The following is a 24,241-nucleotide window of genomic DNA, read 5'->3' on the forward strand; positions in this document are numbered from 1 at the left end:
TTTCATCAAGTGTGTTGTTTTAACCTTCAACAAGGACCGACCGTAGTCAAACTCGATTCAACTAAAGTTGGAGAAACAGACACCCGCCAGCCACCTGTGTGCGAAGCACGTCGGTAGAACCAGTCTCATGAATGCGGTCATGTAATGTCGGCCCGGGTCGCTTCATCCAACAATACCGCCGAATCAAAGTAATACGTTGGTGGTAAGCAGTATGACTATTATCGCCCACAACTCTTTGTGTTCTACTCGTGCATATAACATCTACGCATAGACCTGGCTCGGATGCCACTGTTGGAGAACATAGTAATTCAAAAATTTCCTACGATCACGCAAGATCTAACTAGGAGATGCATAGCAACGAGAGGGGAGAGTATGTCCATGTACCCCGTAGACCAAAAGTGGAAGCGTTTAGTAACACGGTTGATGTTGTCGAACGTCTTCACGATCCAACTGATCGAAGTACCGAATGTACGACACCTCCATGTACAGCACACGTTCAGCATGATGACGTCCCTCGAGCTGTTGATCCAGTTGAGGACGAGGGAGAGTTCCGTTAGCACGACGGCATGGCGACGGTGATGATGAAGTTACCGGTGCAGGGCTTCACCTAAGCACTACGATGATATGACCGAGGTGTTGTACTATGGAGGGGGGCACCGCACACGGCTAAGAGATTGTCTATTGTGTCTTTGGAGTGCCCCCGCCTCCGTATATAAAGGGGGCAGGCGGAGGTGGCCGGCCAAGGAGGGCGAGCCATAGGGGGGGGGTCCTACTTGGACTCCTAGTCCAAGTAGGATTCGACCCCCCCCATTCCTTCCACCGAAGAGGGAAAAATGGGAAGGGAGAGAGAGGGAGGAGGAAAGAGGGAGGTCGCCCCCTCCCCTAGTCCAATTCGGTTTGGGCAAGGGAGGCGTGCCCCTCCTCACGTGGCCTTTCTCCTCTCCTCCAATATGGCCCAATAGGCCCAATACTTTCCCTGGGGGGTTTCGGTAACCCTTCGGTACTCCGGTAAAATATCCGAATCACTCGGAACCATTCTGATGTCCGAATATAACCTTCTAATATACGAATCTTTACCTCTCGACCATTTTGAGACTCCTCGTCATGTCCGTGATCTCCTCCGGGACTCCGAAAAAACTTCGGTCATCAAATCACTTAACTCATAATACAAATCGTCATCGAACGTTAAGCGTGCGGACCCTATGGGTTCGAGAACTATGTAGACATGACCGAGACACATCTCCGGTCAATAACCAATAGCGGAACCTGGATGCTCATATTGGCTCCTACATATTCTACGAAGATCTTTATCGGTCAAACCGCATAACAACATACATTATTCCCTTTGTCATCGGTATGTTACTTGCCCGAGATTCGATCGTCGGTATCCTTATACCTAGTTCAATCTCGTTACCGGCAAGTCTCTTTACTCGTTTCGTAATGCATCATGCCATGACTAACTCATTAGTCACATTTCTTTCAAGGCTTAAAGTGGTGTGCATTACCGAGAGGGCCCAGAGATACCTCTACGATGCTCGGAGTGACAAATCCTAATCTTGATTTATGCCAACTCGACAAACACCATCGAATACACCTGTAGAGCATCTTTATAATCACCCAGTTACGTTGTGACGTTTGATAGCACACAAAGTGTTCCTCTGGTATTCGGGAGTTGCATAATATCATAGTTAGAGGAATATGTATAAGTCATGAAGAAAGCAATAGCAATAAAACTAAACGATCATAATGCTAAGCTAACGGATGGGTCTTGTCCATCACATCATTCTCTAATGATGTGATCTCGTTCATCAAATGACAACACATGTCTATGGTCAGGAAACTTAACCATCTTTGATTAACGAGCTAGTCAAGTAGAGGCATACTAGGGACACTTTGTTTGTCTATGTATTCAGACATGTACTAAGTTTCCGGTTAATACAATTCTAGCATGAATAATAAACATTTATCATGATATAAGGAAATATAAATAACATCTTTATTATTGCCTCTAGGGCATATTTCATTCACTCTGCCCTCTGGTCGTATCTCTTCTTCCTAGCCGTCTGGGATGCAGGGTACAGTTGGGGGACCGCCTCTCTCGCCTACCTATACCGCTCGGTAAGAGAGTATGTCATTGCTTTTTACGAATGTATGCTCCATGATATTGTGTTATATCTGATCATCAATTGTTGTTTTGTAGCTTGACGAGGCAACCAAGAGGACGGAAGATACTTCTGGTATGGGTGGATATGTGTGGGCCCTCTCCATTTGGATGTGGGAGCGGCTGCCGGTGGGGGCGTCCGGAGAAGTTAAGAAGAGGTCCATGGGATGCGTATGGCGAAGATGGCGACTCTACTCGATACCCGACCGTAGCTTACGAGTGGGACGTTGTGGGTCTCTACACAGGCACATCCAAGGATTCGTACAAGGCCTTCACCAATGAGATGGCCGCTTTGACGGTTTTGCAGGTATATGAACTAGCTCACCTTTCTCTTCGACGCCAATTGGGAACTTACCAATGTTTGTGTAATAGGTAAACTGGTGGCCGTATCATGACCAAGAGTGGGGGTTCGAGCTGAACGTGATGTGCGAGGAGGACAACGATCTTTGGCGATGCATGGTGCCCATGCTATGTGTGTGCGCCGTCGAGTGGCACTTGCCACACCGCGTGGCCGCGCAGTTTGGGATCTACCAGCATACACCACCGGGCATGTCGAACGATACCGGTGGCCACGAACTCCACTTGTGAGTGCATTGTCCTCCGTTATCATGATTTCATTGTGGTTGACGTTCTTATGATGTTTTGTGTTGTTTATGCCTTGTAGGATGAGCCGGAAGAAAAATCAGTCGATCACAGATTGGGGAGCGCAGCATAAAACTTTTGTGACGGAGTGGAACCGGCGCAGGTGGCGTAAAGATGTGGAGAGGCGAGTGCTTGACTGGGGTGATAACGCCCAACACATGAGGTGGTACGACGATGGCCAGAAGCACCGTCTTCGTCTCAGGCCTCGGTGGATGACAGAAGATATCGCGCAGCTGGAGGAGGATGCCCCCGAGGAAGAGGCCTACCAGGCCAGCATCAGAGACATGGGTGGATTTAGGTAGTTTGCACCCCTGATCAATAGAGTGGTAAGTTGTGTTCTTCCGTCTTGAACCGGCGGTTGTATGTAATTTTTTATTCATCATTGTACTCACTTACGCCTTCACAGTCCGGCGGGCTGAACAGATGCATCTTTGATGGCTCGGATGCACTAGGTCATGCCCCCGGGAACGGAGATTCTGAGAACAACATGAGGGAGACGATGAGGGTAACATTCCAGCTGCCTAGAAATACCCTATGTTCTCATTCATTTGCAACCATAAATCTGATTAGGGGTGGCAATGGGTAGGGTATGGGTGGGTACAACCTCCTTCTACCCAAACCCATACCCATAGAAACTTTTTATACCCACCCACTTCAATACCCATGGGTATAAACCGACACCCATGCCCATACCCATCGGGTATCCTATACCCAATGGGTATCCATCGGGTACAATATATAGCATTCAAATTCTTAAGAGGTAGAGACATGAGTTCAAAATTCAAGTGATCATGGTAGAGTAGTATAGCACGTATGTGGCCTCCTCTAGTGGGTGGCCTCTTGGAGGCATCAAGGGAGTATGAGCAGCGGTTGGTGGAAGGCCGACGTAGTGGAAGGCGGTGGTGGGAATTGTGGATCGCTGGATCAAGTGTTCGACAAGAGTCTGGTAGCGAAGAGTCGCTATTTCATCTTTTTGAGGAGTCAGATAGGACGTATGAGGAGTGGCGAGCAGGTGATTATGAGCCTATGAGTTATGACTTGTTTAAGGAATACGAGATTTAGGGTTGGACCATATGAGTTGGATGTTAACCCCATATGTTATAGGAGTTATTTTCATTTTTTCTGGGTATCCATTGGGTTACCCATGGGTACAATTTCTTACCCATGCTCTACCCATATATTTTGCGGGTATGGGTATCCATTACCCGTGGGTAGAAAATCTCTTCAAGTCTTGCCCATACCCATTGTTTACTGGTAGGGTACCTGCGGGTACCCATACCCATGGGCAAAACTGCCATCCCTAAATCTGATCAGTATTATGTCCTTGTTTCGTTGTGACTGCAGAAGTTCGTGAAGCGTTGCCACAAGCTGGTAACCCTGCTTGGGTGCGCTGGCTCGGTTGAGCTCATGATCCTGTAGCTACACAGGGTAACGTCGCTTCATCGAGCCATGCTGCCTCGTCGTCTAGGTTGGTTGAGGAGGAGGAGGAGGAAGAGGAGGAGGAGGCCCATGAAGAAGAAGATGGGGAGGAGAGAAATGGGGAGGAGGAGTACAATGAAGATTACAGACCTCCATCAACTCAAGCATCTCAGCTTCCGAAGAGGAATAAGCCAAAGAAGGATTGGCAGAGTCCATCCCCATTCCAAAAACCGATTTCTCGAGAAGGGCGCAAGAAGAAGCCAGACGAGAATCGTTCAAAGAACAATAAGGACCGTACCTCCAAGAGAGGAAGGAGCACGTAATTGTGGTCTTGGCTTGTTAGTGTAATTGTTTTAGTTGGCTTTACGAAACAACTTGTGTTAGTTGGGGTTGTCGAACTATGTGTTATTTGTGAAACTATGTATTAGTTTGAATCATTTGCTATTTGTGAAACTATGTAGTACTGTTTGCTATTAATATCTCAAGTGTGATAACATGTCATATTATGTGAGATATGCATATTTTAGTCTCTTAAATATATATTATAATTTTAGTCTCTTAAATATATATTATACTGTATTGTTTGCTGTGATAAAACTTTAAAAAGGAAACAATTACTAAAACTTGTAAAAATGCAAAACCACAGGACCTCACCACCAAGCCCCTGACAATAGGATCTCATAACCTATTGTCAGGGGTTTATCGTTTTCGGTTACAGCAAGTTCCCAGGCAAAAACCACATAAACCCTACCGCCTCCCATAACATACGGCTGAGGCCCTTGACGGTAGGGTGATAATGTGCTGGTTATTAGTTGACGGCTGTGTTCGTTTTTGCTGAGATGCCTGACCCTATCGCCGAGCCCCGTGGCAGTAGCAAAAGAGTCATTTTTTTTTAAACTGGGCCAGATCGCGAAATTCTTTTTGATAAAAGGGTCAAAACCCGAAATTCAGCCTCTTACCGGTTCCGACGCCCTACCCACTCTCTCCAGATCTCGCTCGTCTCCCCTGGTCCCGCCTCGCCGTCGGTAACGATGAACCGCCACCGCCGTGGCAACTTCGACGGCCTCCCGATTCCGGCCGACAAATCTGTAAGTCCCGAATACATCCCTCCATTCCGCCTGGAATTTATATGGAATTTGAAATTGGGGTCTGGCCGGGCGTGCGTGCGTGCAGTACCTGAAGGAAGGGCTGTCGCGGATCGACGAGGGATGGGCCGCGGCGCGGTTCGACTCGCTGCCGCACGTCGTGCACATCCTCACCTCGAAGGACCGCGATGGCGAGATCCAGTTCCTCAAGGAGCAGAGCGACCTCATCGAGGACGTCGTTGACGAGGTCGTCCACGCGTACCACCATGGTTTCAACAAGGCCATCCAGAACTACTCCCAGGTCCGTCCGCCCGTCCGCCACACCACCTGCGCATTCCTTCTCCCTGGCGGATTATTCATCCCCGTCCATTTTGGAGAGTGTAGTCGCCGTTGCATTTTATTTTTATCATTTTACGGTGTGGTGCCAGATCCTGCGGCTGTTCAGCGAGTCCGCCGAGAGCATCACCGGCCTCAAGGGGGAGATGTCAGAGGCCAAAAAGCTGCTTGGGAGGAAGAATCAGCACCTTGGGCAGCTATGGTACAGGTCCCTCACGCTGCGCCACGTGATCTCCCTGCTGGATCAGGTTGAGGATGTTGCCAAGGTCAGTGGGCACACTTCACCCGATACAATTATGTACTACTTGGCAGCAACATTACATTAAACGTAAGTTGGTAATTAGGCTCTGTCTGTATTCTGCAACCAGACGTTGATGATCAACACAAATGCAAAAAAAGGACATTTGTGGGATGGAACAACAATATCATTTTTTAGCATGTGTTAGCCATTTTCTTTGCGTTGTTAAAATTCCGTATGCACTAGATGAGCCCAGCTGTTGCATACTCATGTTTGGTACATTTAATAATCATGCCAGGACAGTTTGTCTAATCTAGAAACGAAAAATCTTATAAACTGCTAGATGTGTGGGTTATGATATTCTGACAAAAATATTGACCAATTACGAAAGGAAAAATGATCATAGTTCCGTAAGCTGCTTATCTATACTTACTAGCTAATTGCCTGTGTTGCAACGTGGGAAACATATTACGAGTGCCTCAATAGAGACGCCGTGAGTGCTTTTTTCCCCCCTTATGGCCCGTCCCACATTGACGTCATCGGGGTAGGATCGCGTGGCAGAAAGTGAAGATGACGGAAAGGGAACGAGAGATTTTAGGAGGAGCCCACATAAATGATACTTTCCCTAAATTAAGGCGATCCTTGCTTGAGGTATTTAACTGCACTAAGCATGCTATAGTTAAAACCGGAAAAGAATGATGCTCTCCATAGTTAACGTGATCCTTCTGTCCAACGCTAGATGATACTTTCCATAAATTAATAGATGTTGTTTTTTGTTTCAAGGGAATGAGTAGGACAAGGAAAGAAAAAGAGTGAAGTGCATAGTAGGTCCTTGAACTATTTGAAGGGTGTCACGTAAGTCCTCAAACTATGAAAATCATCATCCAGGTCCTCGGAAGTACAACAAGTGTGTCATGCTAAGCAAAATATAGGTCCTCGGACTACTTTAATGTTGAGCTGATTTTGGACCTAGATGACACACTTACTACACTTTGAGGACCCAGATGATGATTTTCATAGTTCGAGGACCTAGGTGACACCCCTGAAATAGTTCAGGGACCTACAATGCACTTCACTCAAAGAAAAATATCGATTTGGTTCAGATTATTTCAAGTTACACTATATACGTTGGTTTTTGTTTTGTGCGGCATCGGTTGAGATTACCAAAAAAATCTACAGAAAACCAAGCGAGGATGGGGGGAGGCAAGGCGAACCTACCAACTCCCCTTTAAAAGTAGAGATTACCAATGAAAGTACGAGTGTGTAGGGATACTAGTCACCTTAACCATCCATAAAATCTGGTCAACAATGTAAAGAAGGTGAAACTTTTCTCGTGGTTGCTAGTTATTTTTAATTGTCTTTATTGCAAGAAGTGCTAACTAAGCCATGCAATTAACACCACAAAGTGATGAAATTAATCCCATGCTTTGTATTTTGTTTGATTTTGTCTGGCAAAATTAAAAGGGTAAATTTGATATATGCCACTATAAAGTTTCCAGTTTTGAAATATGCCATTACTGTTCTTTGATTTAGAAACATGCCACTACAAAGTTCACATGTTTTGAAATATGCCATTGCATACCCTTTTGAAGGATTAGACACCCTAACATGTGTGTATTTCCTTTTGTATTTGGTACATGGACAAAGCTGCCCCTTGGCCAAGTCAACACCTGCCACTCCTGATTCCTTTTTCTCTCGTCTCTCAAATCTGCTCCCGCCACCGCCGCCGGCGGCGGCGCTACTCCCAGCCGCCACCTCCTCCAGTTCCTCATAGCTGCTGGTCCAGAGTGCTGCCCTCGCCCAACATCTCTATTCTGCACGCCTTGCTGTTCACCGCTCGTCGCTGGTGCTTGGCACTAACGAAGGCCGAGAACAACGGCACAACGGCGATGCACCTGGCCGCGAAGGGTAGCATGGACGTGTGCATGTCGCGTGCGGCTCCTCGCTGTTCATGGCTCGCCGCTGGTACTGGTGTTTGCGACGCTAACGACGGCGGCAGGCAGTGATGCGTGTTGGGCAAACAGATAGCCTGTAGCAATGTCTGGCAGATGCAGAACCTGAAGCCTGTAGCTACTGAAGCAAATTTGACAGCATCTACTTGTACTGGAATGCATTGCTTGCTGTTCCAATTAAGGTTAGCTATAGAAATGATGATGTATAGAAGTATATGATTAGCAGATGCAAAACCTGAAGTCTGTAGCAACATGAAGCAAAATTGACAGCACATGCTCGTACTGGTATGCATCAATTGGCAACTTGACTTAAATATCACACCACTTGGCCAAATAGCATCAGTTCACATCCTAAATTCCCCCAATTCTGGGCAAAATAACATTACACAAATCATGACCAGTTCAGAGAATCAATTGTCACATGATGGTTTTGAAAGATGAAAACACAAATTACAAGCAACTACTACTCTCTAATCAAATCATTCAACTTCCTTTTGGTTCCGACTTCTGGCGTCACTCTAATGGTTGCAGACCCATTTTCCTTTGTAGGTGTAGTACCCTTTGGCTTTCTCTTCCCACCCTTTGTTGGGGATTTACCTGAGCTTGTTTGAACTACTTTTTCCTTGCCATTTGATGGGGATTTAGCTGCTGCCTTTTTCTTGCCTTCAGCTGGAGTTTTAGTTGAGTTTGATACAATGTTCTTCTTGCCTTTTGCTTGAGAAGCTCCTTGAGTTGTGGATTTTGCTGCAACCTTCTTCCTGCAAAATTAGAAAATATGATCCAAATACACATGACAAGCTGAATGTAATTGGAAAAGATATGATCAAATTCTAATACCTTTTCGTGGCTGGTTGCACCTCTTTAGGGGCTGGATCCACCTCCTCACTTGCTTTTTGCTCTCCACCGTCTAGTCCTTGTTGCTCTCCATCATCGGGCTTTTCTTGTTTCTCTACATCATCTGGCTTTTCTTGCTCCCCATCATCTGGCTCTTCTTCCTCTTTATCGTCTAATTTAAAAGGAAGTTTGCAAGTTTTCTGATGATGACCAAATCCTTTACTTCTCTTGCATTTAACTGTTCTTCTCATAGGTTCCATCCAACCTCTAATCCTCACCTTCCTAGGCCTACCAGGCACATTCTTCGTTTGTACAGGAGGGTGTACCTTAAATCCTAGATCAACTTCCGGCCACTCTGATTTATCTGTCATTGGTGCAATCACACCAGCATATGCAGCTTGGAACCTCTCCAGAGAATAGTATTCATGGACAAAGTGGGTCTTGTGGGTCATGGGTAATTATCAGTTCACTAGGATCATCATCATCATCTATAGCCACCTCTTGAATATGCCCATCAACAACTGGTTCATCATCATCCAACATCTGAACAACAGGCACATTAACGGTCTTAGGCTCGACACCGTATATGTGCTCATCGTCAACACCTACATGCTCCTCTGGTAAGTCAAATGAATCAATGTCGTCTGTGTATTCAGTTTCTGAATTTGGCTGAGTTAGATTGTCTTGAGAAATATCTTCATGTGCTACTGCAGATGGGTCATTTTGAGTGGTCTCATTCTGAATTGTTTCATCATTTTGAGCAAGAACGTTAGAAACTTTCACAACAAGCTCTACGAACCTCTCTGATAGATGCATGTCAAACATAGCAGGAAGTTGGGAGTCATGGTTTAGACACACAGATTCATGCTTGCTCCTGTCAGAATACCAAACATGAGCCCTCTGATTAACCCCAAACTTAAGAACACCAGCTAAATCGGACATCATAGCATCCACAGTCAACGACTTGCGGTCGACAACCCATTTCAACACTCTGCCCTTGAAGTAAGATTTCAAGGCCGGTGGATGGTTAGTGCTAAACGATTCAACTTTAAGATCCAACGCAAACAAATCTGGTTGTCCAGACCTACAGAGCAAGAATGAATAATTCCAAAAAAATTGTCACACACACACAAATTTCAACTAAAGTAAATAACTAATTGCTGCAGGAGAGGATTAGCAAACTCACAAGGAAGGGGGAATGGGGCTGGATTCTTCCATGCTCCACACGTAGAGTTGCGGGAATCAAACGCTCCTCCCACCACCACCATCACCACTGGTTACCTCCATGTTGCTCGTCTAGGTTTACAGAGAGGATACGAGCAGGGGCGTTGGTCAGGACTCATGAGAGCTGGGCGCGGCTGCGGGGGTAAAAAATGGAGGAGGAGGAGGCCAGGTGCGGCGGATCAAGGTGCGGCGGCCGGGAGCAGTGGAGGCGCGGCGGCGGGAGTGGAGGCTCAGCGGCCGGGAGCAGGGGCGAGGAGACAGAGAAAGACGATACGAAAAGGGGATCGGGGCTGTTCTTTTTTTTTGATCTGTTGAATCGGTGGTGTCGTTGAGTTGACCAAGGGGTACTTTTGTCCATGTACAAATTATGAAGAGGTATACATACATATTACGATGTCTAATCCTCCAAAAGGGTATGCAATGGCATATTTCAAAGCATGTGAACTTTTAGTGGCATGTTTCTAAATCAAAGAATAGTAATGGCATATTTCAGAACTGGAAACTTTATAGTGGCATATATCAAATTTACCCAAACTAAAACCCCTCACAATAATGGCCTCCTCTATCTCTCTCGACAGACGGATGCTCTTCCCTTTCTCTGTCTGCTCAATGGCACACTTTAGTGCCAATTTAGGAAAATTAATATTCATCAGCGAGGCTGATTCCGGAGGAGCTATTTTTTTGTCAATCGTGTATCATTCTTTCAAGCATTTGTTGGGTGGTTATTTCATCGGTGGCTAATTCAACATGTGTAGGATAGCGTTGCAAAAAGCGTGTATTGCATGTGTAGGATAGCGCTATGTCGAAAATGCTGCAAAATCTTCTTGCCTACCATTATCTTAAGACATCCCAAGAAACTAATCTTGAAGTCACATGCCCTGTGACATATTTGGATGTGTTTGAAGTTTAGTCAGAATTGTATGATTGAAGTCTCAACGAGAATAATCGAAGCTATTATTTCATGTACCCTTCATATGAGTTTTTACTGTTTTATTTAAACATCTGGAACATAAATCCCGGTGATTTTTTCTTGTATGTAAAAAATTGTGTCTTCGTGGTGGTTTGCTTCTCCTTCATCCTTGCCTCGAATAATTATCATTGACTGGATGAGACTGGTCTGTAATTCTTTGTTGGCAGTTTCTTTTGAATCGTTAGCTGAAGTGTAGAAAGGAGGTTGAAGTGAACCTGCATTGTTCGACACAAATCATGTGAAAGTCACAATTCCTTGCTGTTTTTGCCTTTGAAATGAAATGTTATGTTTGCTTAATGCATCAATCATTTGGTCCAGCCAATATTTCATAGTGGAGCGGTTTTAAGCAATATTTCCTTATAGGATACTGGAGTATGTATCTAATTTCTAGCTTTTACAGTGTACATTCCTAAGTGCTCATTTCAGCCTTAGCATGTTTTATGTCCCAACTACCAAGAGTTTATTTCAGTATTAAGTTACTGAATTTCTGCAGGTTCCTGCTCGGATTGAAAACTTGATGGCAGAGAAGCAGCTATACGCCGCAGTGCAGTTGCATGTTCAGTCAATGCTGATGCTAGAGCGGGAAGGCCTTCAAGCGGTTAGTCTTAACATGCAAGTACTTTTGTAACAGGCCAGTGTACTTATTTGCAATATGCCTGCTGCAATTTACAAAGTCTGCACCGTGTGCTAGTTTATCAGAATATGCACTTCCGGTCGGTAACACATAAAAGTGCAGTTCCATTTAGCGACGTATGAGAGATCAATAAGTTTATCTTTTATATGCCTGTTGGTCTGGTCACCCTCTTAATACACTCTGTACTTCAAAATAGCTCTTTATCCTATGATGACACATTCTTCCTTTCATCTTAGCATTTTCACGTATTGACAAAATTTTAAAGGTAGGTGCTCTTCAAGATGTTCGATCTGATCTAACAAAGCTGCGTGGTGCACTGTTCTACAAAATTTTGGAAGAGCTGCATTGCCACCTATACAACAATGGTGAATATAGGTACATTTCATGTCCTCAATTCCTTTTGGCTTGTTTTGATTATTCCCCATTTTTTCTGTAGCCATCTTATGTCTTGTAACTATTTTACAATCACATTTTTACACGCACTTTACTATGACAGTGTGAACACCAGTGAGTAAGTGTGTTTGAGAATCTTTATTTTGATTTTGACTTCTCGGTAACTCTTTTGGCAATGATCACCATACGTGTCAACTGATTCTCGATTCAAATTCTGTCATTGATCATCAGCTCTTCATCTGTGTTTTTTTCCAGCTTGGTGACTTTAAGCATGGTTGACAGTGAGGACATACCAACTTCTGGAGCCACTGGTCGCTTAGTAAACAGCATGCAGCCTCTGTCCAGGAGAACAATGTCTATTAAAGGTGAAAATCACTTTAGTGGACCAGCTACTGCAGATGGGATAACAAAAACTAGTTCTGTTGGATGGTATGTTCCATTCCCTATGCTTATTCCAAGTTATGATGGAGCTAATGATATCCTTGCATCTCATAACGTAAAAAACTAGATTGTGGTAATTCCATTCTTGTGCTCAAAAGTTTTGATGCATTATATATCATATAGCTATCGTAAATGATAAGTTGCCGAATACCTGCAAGACGTGAACAATTATATGCTTCAGAGTAATGCCCATCAAATTCATTAATTATTTCTTCGAATCAGTTCTATTTATGTTTAGTGAATCTACCAGAACTGCACATGTAAACAGTAAAATAGGTATACAGAGTTGCTAAGCTACTGTGTTATCCTTGTTGAGTTGTTTCAATGAAATATATTACTATGTTAGCCATTTCTTGTTGTTTGCATCTGTATCAAATAGTCAGAAGGTCATTGTTTATGTATGGAATAAACTAACTAGTATTTGTTATCTAATTTTTGATTTTTTTTGTTTCCATATTTTCAGTTCTTCATTTGATGGCCCAGACGATGATAGTAGCTTAGGTGGTGGGTGTGGTCGGAAGGATTCCAAAAGTTTCTCTTGTGAAATTCCGATTTTCCTTTCTTGCGCTACACCAGACGAGTTCCTTGTATGGCTTATTCTCTGTACATTGTGGGTTAACATTATTTTGGGGTCAAATTACCTGAGTTATTTATTTATTTTTAATGCTGCTTTAGGAATCAATGAGAAAGGCAGATGCTCCCCTCAATGTGAAATACTTAAGAACATTGGTGCAATGCTTATCCATGCTTCAAAAGGTTGCAGCTGCTGGAGCTGTGATATGGTATTTACATTCTATTTTGTTTTATATATTTGTCACACTGAGTAAGCTTTGCATCTATTAGACATTAGTTTTTGTTTTGAGTAGACTGGATAAATATCCTTCTTCCTAAGAAGAAGGAATCCTTATTTGGTGCTAAATTCAGGGAAAGATCATAAGATTGAAGTTCATAGCTGTAACCTGTTTTGCCCAATTTTTTAGAACAACTATTTATATTCTTACGAAAAATGGAGATATTTGGGAAAAATAAGGCTAGTACCCCCCCCCCCCCCAATAGTGCGTAGGCAATAATACCGAAGAAAGTGTTGTCTGCTAATGTGCTAATGTTAGAACTACAGGTTAATTCGATAAATGGCATTGAAAACTCTTTGAAATTGAAGAGTAGGTGGAGGACATACGAGCCAGGCTAGGGCTGGCAACAAATCCGGTTAGGGTTTTGGTCCTAGTTAATTAAGGAAGTAATAATCACTTATGGAAAGTCTTAGTTGTGTGGTACTGGAATCATTCAGTATTAGGAAAGCGTAAGTTGTTTTCTATTTGGAGTTTGCAAGGCAAACCTCTACATAATGAGGCAGCCACATGAAGTCTAGGTAGGGAGAATTAATAACGGTCCACTCCCTTCTTTCCTCTATCTAGCGAGCATGGGGCTCAAATACCAACAGATGCGCTGGAGGCGAACTTCGGATGAGAATGGCCCCACCCGGTCGCTTTGTCCCATGCCCTCGCAGACGCAAACACATGCCATGGATGTGGGGATGCAGGCGGTGGACGCGGCACCGCCGGCCGTCGTCGGTGGATGTGGGGAAGCCGGAAGTGTATGTGGTGACGCTGTCCGACAACGGCGCAGAGAACGCGGCCACGTATGCTGTGACGTTGCCCGCCGTCGCTGGACACGGAGAAGCAGGGCACAACCCCTTACCTCTGTCCACCATGCTCCTGACCGTTCCGGTGGCGCCGCCTCCACCACCTTTCTCCCCGCATCTATCTCATCGAAGGCAGGCAAGGGTGCTTGATTACGAGAAGATTGGGATCGATTTGGATTTCTCGTACAGAAGAAAGAAGCGCGTGCACATTTTTCCCTTCGATCTGGAGATGTGTTCTTTTTGGGAGGAAAGGGAGGCTATGCGCCCGTGGTGTTGCGGAAGGTTATTTTGGTCGAGAGAAGTGTTTAGGGAGTGATACGCACCACAAACTGGAATATTCCTAAAAAACTTATACGCACTAGATATTGTAATGGAGGGAGTAGTTTCCTCTCTTGTCTCTATACCTTGTTACCCTTTGCTACCACTGACAACTTCTCCCTGCTGGAAGCTCTCTGGTCCTACAACCCCTCTAGGTCACGGAATAGCCCTACGAGGCAAGGGCTCTTCCAATTTGGTATAAGCCTCCATGTTTGGTCTTGGGGAAAAGGCCCACGACCACCAAGTGAACCAAGACGTTTCGCTCGAAGCTGTTGCACCTTGGGCACAAGCCCTTGCAACCATCTAGCAGCACGGGCGAGCACTTGTAGCCACCCGGGAGCAGCTTCCCTACATGTTCACTCGGATGGTGAAGTACGAGATCCGGCCTTCCCCAACACTATACAACACGCTAGCCTCGCAGCCACGGGCATCATGGGCCAAGCCTATAACACCTCCTCCACCTTTTGCATGGCCTGCCACCTAGATCAGACGCTTTTCCTACGCCACCAGCCATTACCATTTGCTACCCCCACACTTACTTACCCACCACCAATTACAACGCCCGTTGCTCAATTCATTACCACACCTTACCCACATGTCGAACCTGCCTCTATTCTGGTGCTGGCCAAGTTTGCTATATTGGAGTTTCCCCTATTTGATGGCAAAGAAGATCCTCTCATTTGGCTAATTCAATGTGATGTGGCTTGCGTCCTTCCATGTGACGTGTGATGCCCACCTTTGGTACTACTAGTACACGGAAGTGAAGGACGTCCTCCATGGGACTTGTTCAAGAAGCTCTGCACCACAAAATTTGGTCCACCCTAACAACAAGCTGGGTGCGGTCTCTTGTTGCCCGTTTGATCAGTCAGTCGTCTGCTACAGTTAATGCTTCTCCGACCTTCCGCACTCCGTCGCCTCCACAACTGGATGGAACTGGAGTTGAGTTGTTCTTGATGGGGGCCCGAGCCCATACACACCTACTTGGAACACTCCTATCCAACTGGTTTGGATGAGGCGATCAGTCTCACACTTGCTTAGTGCTTGCTTATGAGCGCACTCACCCTACGACTACCCTTACCCCTCAAGCTTGCTCTTCCTGCAGAGCATTCACATGCCCGTTTGCACCCCATGGCCAAGTCAGGTCTAGGGGTACCTAGCAACTTCTACGACACCTACCATGACATCTTCATCTTTTGACTGAATTCGTCCATAGAGATTGCCGAACGCCGAAAGCAAGACCATTGTTTCAGTTGCGATGACTAGTTTGCGCCTGTTCATCGTTGTGCTCACTGATCAACTCTTCAATATTGAGGTCTTCGACTTGTATGTTGACACCAATGACTTCATCGAGGAGTATGGTGAAGAGTTACATGTGTCTGGCCACACATGTCAAGGCACTTACAGGTTTATGGAGCATTCACGCGACCAACACCATCAATATCACCTCTTAAGAGCTTAAAGCGTAAGGCGAGGCGATGCCTTAGACACATACTTCCATTAGGAGATTTAACAGCTAGCATTATAAAAAATGTACATTGGAGTAAAACTTTCCTTCGGCCATAACCCATACTCCCAAGCTGGATCGTTGGATGTAGCTCTTCTCCTAGGGTCATTGAACAGATCATGATCTGTACCAGCCACAAGATCCATCACAACAGTCACACTTGGCTAAAGCAACAACACCAAGAGAAGGGCCATCAGCCGCGAGAGGAAAGAAAAGAGCCAGTCAGCTGAGCAACCAGATCAAACATGGGGACGGAGAGAAGTGATGGTGGGGTTATGGCCTTGTGGGTGGAGAAGCAGATTTGTGAGGAAACATGCCGAGGAGGATCTAGCAGATGCAGATGAGAAAAAGCAAAGGTGGGGAAGAAAAGGTGGGGAGAAGTGAGAGAGAGAGAGGACAAGAGAGAAGCCACACCTTGTAGTTGCTGGGGGAGTGCTCCGTGCCTACGCCAGAGATGATGGGGAGACTGGTGAGGAGGCCGTCGGATCTTCACTCTTTATTCGTCTGCCGCTGCCAAGATCCATGGAGAGCCATCCCTCCCAAGCGTAGACCGTACACTGGTTTTATTCTCTCTCCCTTCTCTCTTATCGTTTTGCGCGTGAGACATCTGTTTCCCCCGCGGGACATTGGTTCCTGCTTGGAGCTCTGCTGACCCTGCCTGAGAAGCCCCCACGACGTCTGATTTGGTCCAAAGCGTTGCCTTGCGCACCTAGTCCGACGCTCGAGATGCCTCAGTGCTTAAGGTGGCTTTCGAAGTTGTCAAGGCGAGTCCGACGATGGCAGGGCACCTTGACTCCAAATCATCTTCGCCTAAGCGACGCCTTATTAACAATGGACACCGCACAATTGGACGTGTCTATCGGGAAATCTACTTACACTACACTTATGGACATGGGATCAACAGAGTTTCTTTGATGAAGGTACCTTGGCACGAGTAAGCTTATCCGCTATTGCTCTGCCCAGTTTTAGGGTAATGTGGCCAACGGTTACCAGGTGGCTAGTAAAGGTGTTCACCGTGCGGCAAGGTTTTTAAGGCGTCGGTATATCGTCGCTATAACGTTGTGGCGTGGTCCCAGCCCATGGCGTCCAGGCTCGCAGTATGTTTGGCCTGTGGCGGGAGAGAGACAGAGAGAGGCGGCCATGGCGGGGAAAATTAGCCGCGTACCTCGTCCTCTCCGGCGGCTGAGGACGGAGAGCCGAGGAGTCCGTGGTGGATGAGGCGTGGTGGATGAGGTGTGACAGGGAGAGGGAACAGAGGGCCAGCACGACCTGGGAGGTGGGGGAGCACCGGCCAGCCATGGTCGAGGTGGTCGGTGTCGCCGGTGTAGAGGGAGGGTGTGCAGGCCGGCTGGATCGAGGGGCGGAGGGTCGTCTGGGTCTGGATCGGGAGGAGAGGGAGATATTTGGGGGGGGGGAGAGAGAGATCAACAAGATGCAGGGGGTGGCGGCGTGGTGCTAGGTCAGGGCCTTTCCCTGGCTCGATATGAGCCCAAAGGGCTGAAACATATACTGCTAGGGAAATAAGCATGATGCCCCTTATACAACGGGATATATACACAGTGCACTATATACATCTAATAGTAGTCGTGTACAATTCATACAGATTACAGATTTAGATTATGCCTATGAAGTTGTGATTTAATTTGCTATCATTTGCCATAAGGTTGTGTCTATGATGTCGCCACACCATACGCCATAAGCGCTATAATGTTGTGAAGGGGGTCGGTCGCCATAAAACGCGTTACGCCATAAAAACATTGGCGTGCGGGGCCCCTACTCATTGGGGATCAACAATTCATGGCAGATTGCTTTGCAATTCTGTTAGGTGGCTTTGACATCGATCTTGGTGTTGGTTGGTTGCTAAACTTAGACCAAAATTATAGGACTTTGATAATATTGCAGGGTCCTTCAATTGTGGAGGTTTTCATGTGACATGGACAGGCCGGTCCATGCCTCATTCTACGGCCACACACGCTTTGATGCGTGCTGAATTTGAGGATATTTTTCCCACACCCTCCTTCACATTGCGACGCCCGAAGTTGATTTTTGCAGTGGCATTTTTTGATTTCGATGAGTTTGCACTAGCTTTATCAAATTAACTCTCTCTATATATAGCTTTATTAATTCTAAATTGGTGGTTTGGAGAAAAGAAATTCAGTGCTGTTTAGATTATTATAGGTTACATGTTCGTGTTTGTAACTATTTGTATTTTTGTTACAGCCAAAGAGTTCGCCCGACAATTCATGATGTTATCACTTCAAAGATTAAATCATATGCTAGAGAGGCTTCAAAGTCCAATATAGATAAAGTTGCAAAAAGAACGGCATCGGATGTGTCACATTCACATGGAGCTGTCACCCGTTACCAACTACCTAAACAGAAAAAGAAGAATGAGGCATCGACATTGGCAACACAACTTGTTGCTAGTCCCATCTCTCCAGTTATGGCACCCACAGGAGATGCTCAGCATGCAGCTAGTCAGCTTCTTGGTTCAATATTTGAGTGTCTAGTAGGCATACTTGGTAAGCGCTCAGCTCAGTTTCTTGCACTTTCAAAGCTAAATCCCGTGATTATGTATGTATGAAAAAGTTCTTCACTTGGCAGAGAACCATATTACTGTTGGAGAGCTTCTTGAACAAAAATCATCAACTGACGTTGACAGTGTAAACACACCTCATGTGGCAAATGGGGACACAAGCTGGAATCCAGATTCTGAATACTCCCAACCTACTGGTGGTTTTAGTGTTGCATTCTCTCTGTCAGTTGTTCAGGTAGCCATAAATTTTCTGTTATATTAAATTATGATTTTTTGCTTCTATCATCCATTTCTAGAATTTTCCATTTTTTCTCTATTTCAATGTAACGCCATGTGTTCCTTTCCTGCTGTGGAATAAAAATAATATGCTTTATCCTTTGAAACGGTATTAAGAAATTGTATAACATGTGAATTTGTTATTCGGTGGACTACCACAGTCATTCTCCCTTGTTCAGTGAAATGGGTAGTTGTACTACTGCAATACTCTTTCATGTTTTGGTGTCTTCTATTTCTCCTACCATCTTCCCCTTTTTTTGCTAGAGCGAGTGCCAGCAACTTCTGTGTGAAATTTTGCGGGCAACTCCAGAAGCTGCTACTGCAGATGCAGCTGTTCAAACAGCTAGGCTTGCAAATAAGGACCCAGTGAAGGAAAAGAGGCAAGTCTTCACCCATTGATGGCCTACATAATGTTTTTCTATTTGTTTATTACATATACATATTCAGTTAAGCATTGTAATTAAACCAGTAATTTGGCAATCCCTTGAACAATGGCCGACAATCCTATATTAGCTCAATGTCCGGTGCAACTGGAGTTACTCTCTATTTTCGTATACACGTAAATCCTTTGTCTTGCTTGGCACTAGTGGTTTTACAGCCCCAAGGGTATTAGGGATGGGAAGGGATTTGGTGAACCCCTTATCCCTACCCCTGAAATCCCCAATACCCTAGTACTTGTTTGTCTGGATGAAGTCAAGTATTAAAAATCATTTTTTATGGCTGCTGCCAGAGAGCTACTACAGCATAAACATGCCAACTACTCCTCCGTTCCTAAATATTTGTCTTTTTAGAGGTTTCAAATAGACTACCACATACGGATGTATATAGACATACTTTAGAGTGTAGATTCACTCATTTTGCTCCGTATGTAGTCAGTTATTGAAATCTCTAGAAAGACAAATATTTAGGAACGGAGGGAGTACTACTCTAGCACAAGCTAGCACAATAAAGATATAATCTTTACATGGCATATGGATAAATGTTCTAATGCAAATAGCACAAGATGGAGTTGTCATTGGAGTTTGTAAATAGCACAAGATAAATCGGATATCCAAAACAGTGCCCAAGCACAGCTGAGCCCTATATCTAAGCCATTCATGTGTGTGGAGATGTGTGCTAGGCACTGTATAAGAGGTTTTATTGGTGATGTCTTTCTTTTCTGTTCTTTGAAAGTTACCATGCTGTGCAATGAAAAATTATTCCCACCTAAGCCCTCCAATGAAAACTGTCTTTTTTTAGTCTGCACATAAATTTTGTGTGAAGTCAAACTTTGTGTAAGAGGTTAAATTGACCATGAAATTAGGTTTTCATACTATATAACTTTAGTATTGTATATGTTGATATTTAAAAAAAATATAATTTTGGTCAAACTTTGTGTAGTTTGACTTCAAACAAATCTTATATGTGGAGTAAAAAGAAACGGAGGGAGTATTCTTTGACCTCTTAGGTTTGCTTCTCTTTTTACGTCTCTAACTGCTAAACTTTCTTACGTCAGGGATGGATCAGAAGGCCTTTCTTTTGCTTTTCGCGTTACAGATGCAGCAATCTCTGCGCAAAATGAAGGTATGTTCTAACCATATTAATATGTATCATACGGACTCGACGATGTTTCCATCATGCTACATGTCTTTTTCTATTATTTGTAGATGTTACTCTGCTTGCTTTTGCATTTTGGACATTGTTCATGCACGTTAGGTCGTCAGCTAATTACTGCTTTTGCATGGTTTTGCATTCTCTGTTCTATTGTATATGTGCCATATAGTGAGTATGTTCAATTCTGATCTATTTCGATCAATGTCATAGGTCAAGGATGGAGAAGAAACCCAGCTGTACCCCAAGAAGGGTATGGAACAGCAAGCATCATACCTGATCAAGGGATTTTCCTAGCTGCATCAGTTTACCGTCCTGTCTTTGAGGTAACCTGGCACATACGTCCCTTGTAACTTGTACGATCCTATGACGGTTTGATTACTTGGTTCATGATGATATTTATTCTATTTTGCAGTTTATGAATAAAATAGGATTGATGCTTCCTCGAAAGTATTCACAACTTGGGTAATGTGCTAAATATTTAATTTTGATTCTGATTCATTTGTGAAATTGTGCACCTGTACTCCTACAGTTACTATTCAGTGTGTACCTTAATGCTGTCTAATAACCTGAGTTATATAGGTTCATTGATGATATGTGGTGTAATGTGTGTGTTTATCATCCCATGTTTCTGACGCCAGCCTTCTTTTTTCCCAGACAGTAGAGTTAGTAGTATCTACTCCCTCCGTTGCTAAATATAAGCCTTTTAAGAGATTCCACTATAGACTACATACGGAGCAAAATGAGTGAACTTATACTTTAAAAGGCGTCTATATACATCCGAATGTAGTCTCTATAGTGGAATCTCTAAAAAGACTTATACTTAGGAACGGAGGGAGTATAAGTAGAGACGAACTTTACGATGTTATTTCTGAATGTTCCTTAGCTTGTATTTAAAGATGTCACAAGCTTAGGCCTTGCCTAACGACTGAGTTATGTTGAAGTTCTTTTCGAGATAAGCTTGACAGATCCATTTGCACCACTAATTTCGAGGCAGCTTACCGTAGATCATCATGCTTGGTCATGCGAAGAAACTCCCCTAAAAGGAACCCTCATATGATTTGCTGGCCAATTTTCTCTATAAGGACCAGATTCTCCTGGCTTACTTGGCTTACCAGGCTTGTCATGGGACAACACCATCTAAAAGAAGGCTCTTTATTGGACTTTGAGCAATTTATTTTCTTTCGTGATATAAAGAGTTTGTAGTTTGTACAAGCCCTGATAGGACCACACCCGAAGTTACAAGGCAACACAACTAAGCGGTAGGCGCTGCCATGTCTGGAAGCAAAGCCACCAAATCTCTCCTGCCTGCCATCGTCCATTGCGTAGTTTTGCCTTGATCGCTCAAGAAACTGAGATAGGCAGAGCTGAGCGTTGTCAAAGATTATTGCTTTTTGATGCTTCCAAATGCACCATGCCACCAACATGATGATCGAGGACGTGCCTTTTCGTATCGGTGCAGGAATGGATACAGTTCTGTCACCATTCCATGAAGACATCCCTGTAGCAGGGGGTGTGCCGTCGATCGGATCCATGAGAGCACCTAATGCCATACCATGCGCGGGAAGTGATAACCAATGAGGTAGGCCATCGTCTCCTCCAATTGTTCATAGATCACGCATGAAGGTGTGTGCTGCAAGCCTCGATGCGCCAACCGCTTGGCATGTCAACAACGATCCTGGGAAGCTAGTGAATGAAGAACTTGACTCATGGGAGAGATCAAGTCTTCCAGTTCAGCTTCCAACAATTTGCCTCATGGGGGGGGGGGGGGGGGGGCTATTGTCGTACAACGCCAAAGGAGGGCATTGTCCGGGACACTCGGCCCACCCAGGCAGAGGGACCTACATGCCCTTATGCAGTTAATGTGGCAGTGGTCGCCGTTTGCTGACGCCTTGCCGTCCTAGAGGAAGCCTCTCAATATCTTGTCAACATGGATCCGGGTCTTGTTCATCTCCGGCATAACTAGCCAGTGCAATGGTATGGCAGGCAGGGCCGACTCGACCAAAGTGAGGCGTCCCTCTTTCGTCATCATGGACACTCCAAGTGGGGAGGCGATCAACAATTCCATGAACCAAGGGCTGCAGTGCCTTGCTTGAGGGCTTCCGGAGTAATGGGGAATCGAGGTACTTGATCGGGAAGGGAGCTAACGAACACTCCATAACTGATGCAGCCTCCAGGGCCTCCCCCTCTGATCACCAATAGGGGACACCGAGCACATTGTGAAGTTGGTGTGCAACCCCAATGCTCGCCCAAAGAGCGCAAGCAAGCTGTGTAGAGTGGGCAACTCCTCCCTATCCTGGTGACAGAAGGTGACAACATTGTCTGCGTAAAGCGAGATGGTAGTCATCAGGCCGCGGGGCGCGAGGCAACGTGACAGTCCAAACTCTCGGGCCCTAGCGAACAACCTTTGTGCTCGCGTGCTACTAGAGGATAGGAGAATGACAATCCACTCACAGAAGAGAGGGCCAAATAGGGGTTGCCCCAATGAAGGTCGTAGTCGAGCTAGCTGAGGGCCTTGGGATTGAGTGGAGCCCTGTTGTGGGGTCGTCGATCTAAGTAGGTGGAGCTCTGCTGGGTCGCGCACTGTTGTCAAACTGGAGGGTTGGCCAATGGATGGTTCATAGACCGAGGCGTCTGTCCACTCGACGCCCAACGTCGAAGCCGCTGGACAATGGACCGTTGCAGACATTCCAACATCTTGCGCGACTTTGAGTGGGCTGCCCATCTGACCAAGCCCCTCACGGTCCATGTACCATAGTCCCCTATGCCTTTGTTCCAGTCCCTATCCACCTTCCAGTCGGCCTGTCCACAATCAAGCACATTCTTCTGTGAACTGTTATCCTACAGTCCACATGGTCAATTAGAGCACTCATAGACAACAGATTGACCGGGAAAGCTGTCACATGTAGGACTGATGATAACTTAATAGCAGTACATATCATATCACTCAAATTCCCTGAAGTCACCTGCAACATGTTTAGAAGCACTAGAGTCTAGAACCCACTCTGGATCAGTCCTATGAGCAGCAATTGTGGCCTTTTCAGTGCCATCTTCATTAGTACAGATAATGCGGGCTGAACTTGTCCTCTCCTCCTCGATGACCGCTGCCTCTCTGACATCCGTGATGAACGTTGTCATGTACATCATGCGAGCCACCCTTGCCAACTCAGTATCTAAGGACGCTTCGGCGGAAACCAGATGTGCACGCAGCACAGCTTCCTCCAAGTCTCTGCTTGCCACATTTCCGCCTCCTCTCAACTCTTCATCTCCTATGTGCCGTCTTCCTTCCTCTGCACCACACGAACATCCATCATCTGACCGCACCGAATCCATGACCCTGACCTCACCACCTGTCATCTTCCTCACTGGCAACCACACTCAGCAGCTCAGCCACACAACAGTAGCAGTCCTTCTCTCCCTCAACCAGCAGCAGCAGCAGCACTCAAGTGCAAGCAGCAACAACAGCCTCCTCCTCCTCCTCCTCCGCAAACAGCTGCAGAAGCAGCAACTCGAGCAGCAACAGCACCACAAGCCGCAACAGCACACAATGTTGACCTTGGAGACGCACCTCGGGTCGCTGGTCGTGGCGGCTTGGCTGTGGAGGAGCTAGCGCTCTCTCACTCGTGCCGCTTCTCAGTCTGGCTGCTCACTACTCCCCTTCCTCTGTTCTTCCTCAACTAGGTCAGCCCAATTGGCCTGGGCCACTTGGGCCAGCAATACATGGGCCACACATCCAACACCTTCTGTTAGTTCTGTGCATACAAGTATCTACAACTTGTCCAAAGGCATCACTCCGTAAGTGCACTGGGATTGCTGGTACCAGAAAGTATAACTTCTTTCATAAATCAAGACAAAACTTTTAAAATGAAATTGAGAGGAGCTTACTTAACTGCAGAAGTGATTTTGTTTAATTAATATTTTTTCTTCACCTATAGCGTGGTGTTATTGAATGACATTTAACTTAGTTTATTGTTCAAGCTTTGACATCTCATCTGCTTGCCATTTATATCGCATTCTTTGTATGTTCATGGTTTCATAGTTTATGT

At 45.3% G+C, this 24,241-nt stretch overlaps 2 protein-coding genes across 4 annotated transcripts in view; one reads left to right on the top strand and one right to left on the bottom strand.

The window, feature by feature from the left end:
• Nucleotides 1–24,241, top strand: part of LOC125518776 (exocyst complex component SEC8) — a 57,947-nt gene that overhangs the window by 7,213 nt on the left and 26,493 nt on the right. The window contains exons 3-22 of the mRNA XM_048683646.1: nucleotides 2,201–2,332; nucleotides 2,534–2,745; nucleotides 2,826–3,072; nucleotides 3,210–3,308; nucleotides 4,148–4,174; nucleotides 4,231–4,516; nucleotides 5,117–5,310; nucleotides 5,396–5,608; nucleotides 5,736–5,909; nucleotides 11,355–11,459; nucleotides 11,761–11,870; nucleotides 12,144–12,317; nucleotides 12,793–12,916; nucleotides 13,005–13,111; nucleotides 18,014–18,315; nucleotides 18,398–18,564; nucleotides 18,870–18,985; nucleotides 20,101–20,168; nucleotides 20,409–20,521; nucleotides 20,611–20,660. Coding sequence (XP_048539603.1) covers nucleotides 2,201–2,332; nucleotides 2,534–2,745; nucleotides 2,826–3,072; nucleotides 3,210–3,308; nucleotides 4,148–4,174; nucleotides 4,231–4,516; nucleotides 5,117–5,310; nucleotides 5,396–5,608; nucleotides 5,736–5,909; nucleotides 11,355–11,459; nucleotides 11,761–11,870; nucleotides 12,144–12,317; nucleotides 12,793–12,916; nucleotides 13,005–13,111; nucleotides 18,014–18,315; nucleotides 18,398–18,564; nucleotides 18,870–18,985; nucleotides 20,101–20,168; nucleotides 20,409–20,521; nucleotides 20,611–20,660 — 3,020 coding nt within the window. The remainder of the gene's footprint in view (nucleotides 1–2,200; nucleotides 2,333–2,533; nucleotides 2,746–2,825; nucleotides 3,073–3,209; nucleotides 3,309–4,147; nucleotides 4,175–4,230; nucleotides 4,517–5,116; nucleotides 5,311–5,395; nucleotides 5,609–5,735; nucleotides 5,910–11,354; nucleotides 11,460–11,760; nucleotides 11,871–12,143; nucleotides 12,318–12,792; nucleotides 12,917–13,004; nucleotides 13,112–18,013; nucleotides 18,316–18,397; nucleotides 18,565–18,869; nucleotides 18,986–20,100; nucleotides 20,169–20,408; nucleotides 20,522–20,610; nucleotides 20,661–24,241) is intronic.
• LOC125523591 (neurofilament heavy polypeptide-like) lies at nucleotides 7,504–11,347 on the bottom strand. 3 transcript variants are annotated; one of them, XM_048688611.1, is made up of 5 exons: nucleotides 9,854–11,347; nucleotides 9,608–9,658; nucleotides 8,671–9,072; nucleotides 8,475–8,591; nucleotides 7,504–8,426 (listed from the first exon to the last, which is right to left on the bottom strand). In XM_048688611.1, exons 1-5 carry the CDS (start codon nucleotides 9,883–9,885, stop codon nucleotides 8,297–8,299), a joined length of 732 nt encoding a protein of 243 aa, XP_048544568.1. In that variant the 5' UTR covers nucleotides 9,886–11,347; the 3' UTR covers nucleotides 7,504–8,296. The 3 variants fall into 3 exon arrangements, with proteins under 3 accessions (XP_048544568.1, XP_048544567.1, XP_048544569.1); XM_048688610.1 differs by having other exon boundaries at nucleotides 7,504–8,591; XM_048688612.1 differs by having other exon boundaries at nucleotides 7,504–8,591; nucleotides 9,608–9,663.

Source organism: Triticum urartu, chromosome 7 (assembly GCF_003073215.2).
Source record: "Triticum urartu cultivar G1812 chromosome 7, Tu2.1, whole genome shotgun sequence".
Classification (NCBI taxonomy): Eukaryota; Viridiplantae; Streptophyta; class Magnoliopsida; order Poales; family Poaceae; genus Triticum; species Triticum urartu.

Excerpts from the sequence above, each read along its gene's own strand:
- LOC125523591 (XM_048688610.1), bottom strand. The coding sequence starts at position 9,885 with ATGGAAGAATCCAGCCCCATTCCCCCTTCCTT. Across the intron at positions 9,659-9,853 it reads AGCCCCATTCCCCCTTCCTT|AGTGTTGAAATGGGTTGTCG; the intron begins GTGAGTTTGCTA and ends CTTCAAGGGCAG. Across the intron at positions 9,073-9,607 it reads TTGACTGTGGATGCTATGAT|GTTCCAAGCTGCATATGCTG; the intron begins GTCCGATTTAGC and ends TTCTCTGGAGAG.